We start from the raw sequence: 9,374 nt of genomic DNA, 5'->3' as shown, positions 1-9,374 counted from the left end.
AAGAGAATTAAGTTACAATATTATTTTACAAAAAATATCAAGAATACATCAGAATATTATGAGGAAAGAAGTTACATTTTTCTTTAAAAACAGTTACAATGAGTAAAAAATGTGAAGGGGGAAAAAAGATGGGAGAAATATTTTTACAAAAAGAGAATATTACAACACCAAAATTGGAACGTGGAAAAAAAGCTATAATTTTTAGAGTGGCAATGAGGATTTTTTCCCTCATTTTAATTTTAAATTAATATTACCAGAAAGTCAATAGAATATTATGAGAAAACAAATTGTAATTTCAAGAGGGAGTGGGAAAAAAAAGTCCTGAGCTTACAAGAACACCATACATTACAAGAACAATTTCGACTGCTTTATTTTTTATTGTAGTATAACAACTTCAATCTCGTAATTTTACAGCCTCAGTCTTATAATATTCCACATTTTTCCTTCATCTTAATACTCCCATTTGTCCAGTGAGTGGTCAATGCTGTTCCACTCCGATCCTTTAGGTGGCAGTATTGTCCATTCCGAATTGGGATCCAACGGCCTACTACTGTTGTTGTTGTTGTTGTTTTTAACCCTCGCCATTGCAGCTCAATTTTTTTCTGGATTAGGTTGGTCACAGCCCCACTTGGCCTCAAGCCATGTAGCCGAAAGTCAACCCGCACTGACAAATGTCGGCCCACGCACGTCTAGACAAATTTATAAATTTTTTATTTTTTTTCCCCCCACCTTATATGAGTTGTCCTTGGCAGAGGTAATAACACATATAACAAATCTCCAGTTCAGTGCATTTCATCAAGTCTGCATCGTGATTTGACTTTTGTGCATAGTCCAAAAGCATCCCATTAGTTTGGCTTTAAAGGTGCAGGGAGGCAAGCTAGCGGACGCCTGCTCCAAGAACGCCAGGGGTCCGGGGGGCGGCAGGTCGCTGGGCTTGCGGTGCTGCATACTGACGTCCTCCAGCACTTGCTGCCAGTGATGCAGCTTGGACAAGTGCTTCTGCACCAGCATCTCCTTCCTCTGGAGCTCGTTGCGCAACTCGGACACGTCCTGGAAGGCAAAGCGAGAGCGTAAAGACGCAAGATTTGGCCGGCCAAGTCGAGTGTTGACGCAATGGAGTCGACTCCTCTGATACCTTGAGTACGAGTTGGGCTGCAGCCACCCAATATTCTACCGATTATCCCATAGATTAATCGGATAAAAATTATTTTGCATTATTAAACAGCAATAGGGGGATTAATCGGATAAATAAAATATTTTGGATTATTAAACAGCAATAGGGGTTATGCACAACCAACGTCCGCATTTGGCAAAACAAGACGAACGACTTCCTTCTAATCAGGTAAACAATAATAATATAAAACATTACCTCCTTAACCACCTGCTCTGGCTTCTGCACAGACAACTGAAGCCTCTTCTGCAGGAAGAAGCACTCCGTCTGCCGGGCCACGTCCAGGAACTTTTGAATGCACTGGTCCACACCTGTAACAAACACAAACTACTAATTTAAAGATCCAAATGCTCACTAAGACGTGAGATTACCGTTACACATGACGAAAGATGCGTTCACTGACCGGTTCGGATCTCCTCCTGGTCAGTTCCGTTCACGTAGTCTTGGCTTACTAACGACGCGAAACATGCCTGAAAAAGAAATGAAATGGTTAAATGTTTTTTTTTAATTGCACTCAATTTAGCTCATTAATCATTCTGTAAAGTTGTTGAAATAGAGTAAAGTTGGTATATTAAGAGACGACAGAAACGGCTATGCTAAAACCAGTTAGCACTAGCAGCTAGCTTTCTTTAACTTCTTTAGCGATTTACCTCGAACGAGGCCTCCAGTTCGTCCACCAGCGTGTTGCTTCCTTGACTCCGGTTCGCCGGACCGGGGAATCCGGGCTGGCCCGGGCCACCCGCGCCGGTTACAGGGTGCGCGGTTGGCGGCTGCTGACCGGGGAACATACCGCTCATGGACGACGCCATTACCGGTGGCCCGAAAAGAGTGTGAGGCAGAGTTCCGGATTCGGTTTACGCATGCGTAAATTCTGCTCATACACCAACGTGCCAACGTTGTGGCCATCTTGGTAAGGGCAAGCTTCCCATCAAAGCCAATTCATGTACATTTAAAAATAAACTAAACTAAATAAAAATTTAACTTTAAAGTCGACTTTAAAGTTCAATAAGCAGACATTTCATTATAATAATAATGAAATGTTATTGTATAATAATCAATTCATAAATTCCTTTTAAAACATTGGTAATGAGGAAAACAGTAATTGAACATAAGCAGATTGATTTAACATTTTCACCAGTAGGTGACACTGTTGAAGTAATTGTTCCTCTACCCTCAGCAACTGATGCAATAAACAGATATAAATGAGTCTTTTTTGAAAAGATATTTTAAGATACTGAATCAATTTAAAGATGACTGGTTTACTTATTAATTGTGTTCATTCATAAATACAAATTATACAAATAACTAGACAAAGAAGCCTTCTTGTACATGTTTATTACCATTTAATTTTCTGAAAACCTCGATACAAGATCGTTGTATTTTGACAGTCACAAAAAAATGCATACTTGCACATTTTTATTAAATGTTTTAAATATTGAATTCATTTAATGACTATTAATTGAATTAATTGTATTTTCAATAAACAAAGACAAATGAGAAAAAGAACTAGATATAAAAGCCATCGTGAACACGTCGCTTTAATGTTATATTAAAATAATTATTTTATTCATGAATTGTGTTTATTAATGATTTAATACTAAGTCATAAAATACTGCAACTAAATTTTAAAAAGCCACCTTGAACACATTGTTTATTACCATTTAATTTTCTGAAAACGTGGATACAAGCTCAAAAGACGGCGTTTTGATATTTACAAAACAATACAATAAAACAAATATTGCACATACAATGTGATTATTAGCTAAATTAACATTTATAATGTAACAAACATAACACTACAAAGCTGCAAGACCAAAAATAAAAATATGGAGTCAGAAAATGTCTGTTTATGTTTATCGTGGCTCAAGTATAAAACTAGTAAAAACAAAAACAAAAAAAAACAAACAAACAAACAAACAAACACAAAAAGACCCAACCAAACAAACACAAATTAAAAAACAAAAAAACAAAACAAAAAACGAGAACATAGCCAGCTATCTCTCATATTTGGCTGAAGAAAACATTGGGAATACAAAAATAACAAACATTAATTTGCATTTTCAACAATAAAGTCCCCTGGCCCATTTTCTAAATATTTGCTACGTGCTTTATTAATTAATTTGATTTGTTAGTTTAGTGAATTCAGGCCTTCCGTAAAGTCAACACTTTGCTAGTAGTGGAACATTGAAACTCAAACAGACCAACAAATTAGAATTCCACATTTAGCTGGAAAATAAAAAATACAATTTCAAAAATTCAGCAAGAATTTAGTGCGGAAATCAGAAATGTAACTTAAAATTTGAAGGCAATAATGGTCAGAAAATGGAGCAAAACTGTCGGTTGAAAATCAAGACTTTCGTGAAATTTGACCCAAAATTTCAAAGAAATTGTGGTCCAAATATTTCACACAATATTTGCTTAAAAATCAAATAAGAACTTAACGTGAACAATTTGGACGGTTTTCTTCATGGTTCAAGGAAACTCTTATCTGAAAGTCATACAAATTTAGCAAGAATTATTGGGAAATGTGCACTCAAACGACACGCTCAAATGTTTCACAACAGTTTAGCTTGAAATGGGAACATTTTAGCGAACCTTTCAAGAAAACTACAGTCAGAAATTTTAAGAAAAACTATCAGTTAGCTAAAAAAGTAGAACTTTGACCTCAAATTTAAAACATTGGACGATAATTTCGTGCAAAGATACATACATCAGACATGTATGTTTTATTTTATTTGGAACACTAATTTCCGCGCGAGTTGCGGGAGGTCGGAATAGTTTGAGCTAGTCTCTTTTTCAGAAATAGTTTTCTCATGTTTGACAACCTTTTATGGACGTCATTTTACACGAACTTGACACTACTTAATTACAACATGCTATTTAAATATTTTAAAAAGGTAAAAATTGGTATGTATTCTCTTTTTCGTTTTTCGTTTTTTTCACTCTTAAAACCATATAGTACTGCATGTAGACCACATGAAATTTTAGCACAAATTTCTGATGTTTGAGCAAAATTGTTGTACAAATTTTGGAAATTCCAAATTGTTGGAACTAGCTACATTTTTAAAGTACTTTCTGACATTTCACAAACTTTTATGGTTCTCCTTTTTGCGCTAATGTGACAATACTTATAACATGACCTGAAAACGATTTAAACTTTTAACAAGGGCAAAAGGATTTTTTTTCAATTGGATTACCCTATACAGCAGTATGAAGACTTGAAATTTAAGCTTACATTTCTGATGTTTGAACAAAAGTGTTACATGACTTTTGGAAATTCAGAATTGTCCGATGGACAATGGACATCCTTTTGCACTTAATTACTACAAACATTTAACAATTAGGCTAAAAAGGGCGAAGGTTTGCATGTATTGCGTTGTCGGAAAACCATATATAGTATGTAGACCACTTAAAGTGTAATTATCAAATTTCTGATGTCTGAGCAGAATTGTCGTACGACTTTCCTGAATTTGAAATTGTCCAAACTGGCAAAATATTACAAATAGGTTTTTGATGTTTTACACATTTTGCTAGACTTCCTTTCAGTCCAACATGACACTATTTACTTACATCATGACCTGTACACTATAAAAAGTTTTCTATGTATTATTTTTTTCGCGTTTTTTTGTTGTTTTACAATTGGAAAAAAAATCTAAGAAGCTGGCTGATGTTGCTCATTTTGAAAACAGGCTACCTACGGCTCAAACAGTCTTATGTAATGTTTTTTGTTGTCATATGTATATATATGTTTTTAGCACTGCAGCTTGCGTATGCTGCGCGAAATCCTCTTGAAGTCGCGGCGTCCCTTCTGCCAGCGCTTGAGCGAGGTGACCACTAGGCGTCCGTCGTCCATCTTCTGGCCGACCACCAGGTAGGCAGCGTTGATGTCGTTGATCTCATCGCAGACGCAGCGCAGACCGTCTTTGAGCCACAGCGCCGTCTTTCGCAGGTCGCGCTCGCTCACGCCGTGCAGCTTGTAGATGGTCTTGCTCTTGTTCTCCGGCACGATCCTGGTGTCGCCGTCCATGTACGAGATCTCCTTCACTTTAATTTTCAGAGCTCGAGAACAGAATAATATCATCGTCACAATTCAAATAGCCTTGGTGCTTGGGAAAAAAGAAAACATAATTCAGTGGAAACTCCAAAGTCCGACACAATCTGAGGCTACTAGCTTTTTATTTATTCCCGTAAAATTGGCTGAGCGACAGCTGAAAAACTTGTATGTCGGTACCACTGCATATTTCCAATCACAACAACGTTAATACTGAAGCATTGTCAACCGTAAATGAAATGAATGTTGGAGTGTTTGCTTACCAAAGTCGTTTTTACACAAATTGTCCACTATTTCGTTGTCATTTTCATCGCGTTCCTTGCAGGCATCACACACTCTGGGCACTGAAACACCAACAAACAAAAAGAAAAAGTGACTTGAAGCAGAAAATGGAGTGCACTCCCTCGCTGCAACCAGCAGAGGCGCTGTCGAGTCACTCTCGACGAGTTTGGAAATCATGACAAATACAAAATTGAAGTTGCTTAGTGAAGTTGCTGCTTTAAATAGTAAATTGTATTGTCTATCTATTAGACTTTTACATAGCTGGACTTTTTTTTCGAATGAAGTTGTAAAATGACTACATTAAATTATAATTTTGGGGGAGAAAATTCCTGGAATATTATGAGATATTTCCTCTTTGAAAAGAAAATTTCGTTCTTGTCAAAATGAGAATTTTTTTTTCTTCTTCTTTTTGTTTTGTTTCTAGAAAAATAGCGTTTTTTCCCCTAAAAAATGTGCCCTTTCCTAGTGCAACCTTTTTTTCTTGAAGAAATTAGCAATTTTCCCTAAAAAAACATCACTTTATTCTTGTCAAACTGTCAATTATTTTTTCTCAAAGCAGTACCATTATTTTTTAAAGATTTTGTTTTTACCCCTGGAAAAAAAGAACACAAATTCTCCTCAGAGGTGACTTGTTTTGTGAATTATTCTTTTAAAAAATGACTTCCACTATTGCTTTTCTTTTTGTAAAAAACAAATAAACAAACAATCAAACAAACACTCTTTTTCAAGAAGAAATACAACCTACATTTGTCAGATTAACATTTTATCTTGAAAAAAAACATTTTATTCTTGTCAAAGTATGACTGTTTTTTTTTCTTGTGAAAATACGACTTTATTTTCAGAAGATTATGATAACTTTATTCTTGTTGGTTATGGCTTGTTGAAACAACTTTTTTTAATAACCATTAAAAAAACAATTTCTTTACAGTGTGGCCTCAATACTCCTCATTATATTTGTTAAATATGACTTCTTTCTTGATAATTGCACAACCCCCAAAACAGCCAAATCTTCTGAAAAGCTGTGTAGAATTAAAAACAGCTTTGTTCTAAAAACATTGTTTTTGTTTTTTCATTATTATTTTTCCTAAATTTCTTTTCCATTTTATTTGACTTTAAAAAAAAACCCATAAAGGATTCTTCTCGAACCCCCCCTTATATTTGATCAGATTATGACTTTTTTTCTGTGCCAATGCTCTTCTTTCTTTACCTTTTCCCTTCAAAAATGTAAATATTCCATAAAGAGTTAATCGTTTTTTTTTTTGTCAAAAAGGTAATAAATATATTCTCAGAGTATAAGTCTTTTTTCCTTTCCAGTGTCGCCTTCTCATATTAATGATTTATGAATTTTTCTCTTGAAAAAAATCCAACCATATTTTTGTCAGATCATGAATTATTTTCTTGAAAAATTCTCTTCCCCCCACAAATATATTTTTACAAAAAAAATATATATTTTTTGAGATACAAACAATTTTTGTTCTCAAAGATGCAGTTTAAAAAAAATTCTCCCAAAACTTTAAAAAAAACTTTTCATTTGACTTTTTTTTCAAGAAAAAACATTCTTTTCGAAAAAAGTAACCACATTTTTGTTTTTATCCGATTTCTTTTTTTATTTACTTTTTTTCTGAAAATGTTCTCCAAAAATAATCAACCTGTTTTATTCTCAAAACAAAATATACATAGTATGATTTATTATATTTGATATATACTCATAGTATAACTGTTCCTTTCCAGTGTGGCATTGATAGTCCTTGGCATATTTATGATATATGACTTTTTTTTCCTTGAAAAAAATGCAACCTTATTCTCATCAGAACATGAATTATTTTCTCAAAAAAGGCAATATTTTTTTTCAAAACACTGTATTTGTTACTTGAAAAGAAGTTTATGTTTTTGAAGAAAAACATTCTTCTCCAAAAAATAACCTTATTTTTGATCAAATTTAAATGTTTCTCTTTGTTTTTTTTCCAAAGTTAAAATCTGTTTCCCCCTCTCTGTTAAATCAGAGATCAACAATTTTTTTTTTCCAAGAATTTTTTTTCTTACCCCCCTCCTCAAAATAGAACATGTACTCTAATAGTATCATTTTTGTTTCCTTTCTAGTGTGGCCTTCATACTCCTTTGCATATAATAATTATGCATTACACTTATATAGCACTTTTCTATTAATATAATATTAATAAAATATGGCTTTGATAAAAGAATCAAAGGAGTAAAAGTAAAGTAAAGTAAACCCCCCTCCATCATGGGTGTTGCCTCCACGATAAGTGAAATCCGCAAAATATAAATACCCTATTTAAACACATCCTCGGCATGTTTTTATAACATCTATGGCATTTTTTCTTTAACACACTTTTAAAACAATACAAACACATTTGAACACATATATTGAGAGTGAGCAATTGCAAAGGATGACAAAGAAAATGCACAAATATTGTAAAAAAAAAAAGAGTGACAACAGTAATAACTAACTGACAAAAAAAAAGTGACATACAGGGCCTGCAAAAACGGCGATCTAGCGGGGGTTTAGTGTACCTTCTTTGGTGACGGGCACCATATTGCGGAGGTCGGCGGGCGGGATGCAGAGGTCGTTGTCGTCGTCGGCGGGGAAGGCCTGGCAGTCCAACATGGGGGGCCAGGGGAAGCCGAAGGCGGCCATGATGGGCGCGCAGCCTCGCTTGACGCCCTCGCACAGCGAGCGGCACGGCCGGACGGCCTCGTCCAGGTCGGGTAGGCAGACGGGCGCGAAGAGCGAGCACAGGAACTTGCGGGTGTCCGGGTGGCAGCGCTTGTGCACCAGCGGGATCCACGAGGACGCCTGCTGCACCGCCTCGCTCATGCTCTCGTGGCCCAGCAGGTTGGGCAGACGCATGTCGCTGTACTCCATGTCCCGGCACAGCTGCAACGAGGCCGGGATGGCCTTGCACTGGCTGCGCTTGAACGGCCGCTCCTCCTCTTGCAGGGGCCCGCCGAAGTCGAACGGGCCCTGAGCCGCGGCCGCCTCCAGGGACGTCAGCAGCAGAGCCAGAGCCAAAGCCGGCATCATCGTGTGTATGCGTGTGTCAGTGGACCGGGTGTGTGCTGCTGGGGAGACTTTTAATTCAGCGAAACCTCTGGGAGGAGTCCAAACACATTCTGCGGGGACCAGGGGCGTCGCTAAGAGGGTCATACAGTAGCTAAGAAGGACATTTTCACATCAATACGTTTTTGTTCTGGATTAAAAAAAAATAGATGAAATCTGCAAAGGATCGACCAAATATTTATTTGATCATTTATACAATTGAAACCAAAAGTTTACATAGACTACATAAAAAGACACATACACTTTTTTCTCTCTCACTATTTGACATGAAATCAAAAAAAACTTGAAAAACTGCTCCTGTTTTTGGTCAATTAGGATTACCAAAATTATTCAATTTGGTAAATGTGAGAGTAATAAGAGAAGGATTTTTTAAAAACATTTCTCATTACTTCGTCAAAGTCAGAAGTTTATGTACATTTCATTAGTATTTGGTACCATTTGCCTTTAAACGGCATCAAATAGGTATACGCCAGAAGCTTCTGACAATAGTTGGCAGAAATTTCCTCCTGACAGAACTGGTGTAATTGAGCCAAGTTTGTAGGCCACCTTGCTTGCACATGCCTTTTCAACTCTGCCCGTACATTTTCAATATTTAACCCTATAGGCTTGAGATCAGGGCTTGGCGATGGCCACTCCAAACATTGACACAAGTAGTATTTTTTTTTTTATTTTAAAAAGTGAAATAGAAAACACCACTTAATTCTAAAAAAAAGTATCACTTTATTTTCTTTCAGATTATTAGTTCTTGAAAAAAAATTCAACTTTTTTTTCCAAATGCTTTTTTTATAAAA

At 36.0% G+C, this 9,374-nt stretch overlaps 2 protein-coding genes across 2 annotated transcripts; both read right to left on the bottom strand.

Annotated features, from left to right (window-relative positions):
* Nucleotides 1-1,994, bottom strand: med28 (mediator complex subunit 28). Its single transcript, XM_061679574.1, is given in 5 exon segments — nt 1-875; nt 877-1,050; nt 1,370-1,482; nt 1,575-1,641; nt 1,822-1,994. Coding segments are annotated over 5 exon segments (543 nt in total). The 5' UTR covers nt 1,981-1,994; the 3' UTR covers nt 1-845.
* Nucleotides 1,995-3,110: 1,116 nt separating this feature from the next.
* sfrp2 (secreted frizzled-related protein 2) lies at nt 3,111-8,545 on the bottom strand. Its single transcript, XM_061679573.1, has 3 exons — nt 8,037-8,545; nt 5,486-5,566; nt 3,111-5,230 (listed from the first exon to the last, which is right to left on the bottom strand). Exons 1-3 carry the CDS (start codon nt 8,542-8,544, stop codon nt 4,923-4,925), a joined length of 897 nt encoding a protein of 298 aa, XP_061535557.1. The 5' UTR covers nt 8,545; the 3' UTR covers nt 3,111-4,922.
* Between the last annotated feature and the right edge of the window lie 829 nt (nt 8,546-9,374).

The sequence above is a fragment of the Phycodurus eques genome, chromosome 6 (genome assembly GCF_024500275.1).
Source record: "Phycodurus eques isolate BA_2022a chromosome 6, UOR_Pequ_1.1, whole genome shotgun sequence".
Classification (NCBI taxonomy): Eukaryota; Metazoa; Chordata; class Actinopteri; order Syngnathiformes; family Syngnathidae; genus Phycodurus; species Phycodurus eques.
Note: the sequence above shows the minus strand (reverse complement) of the source record. Positions and strands in the feature narration are given on the sequence as shown.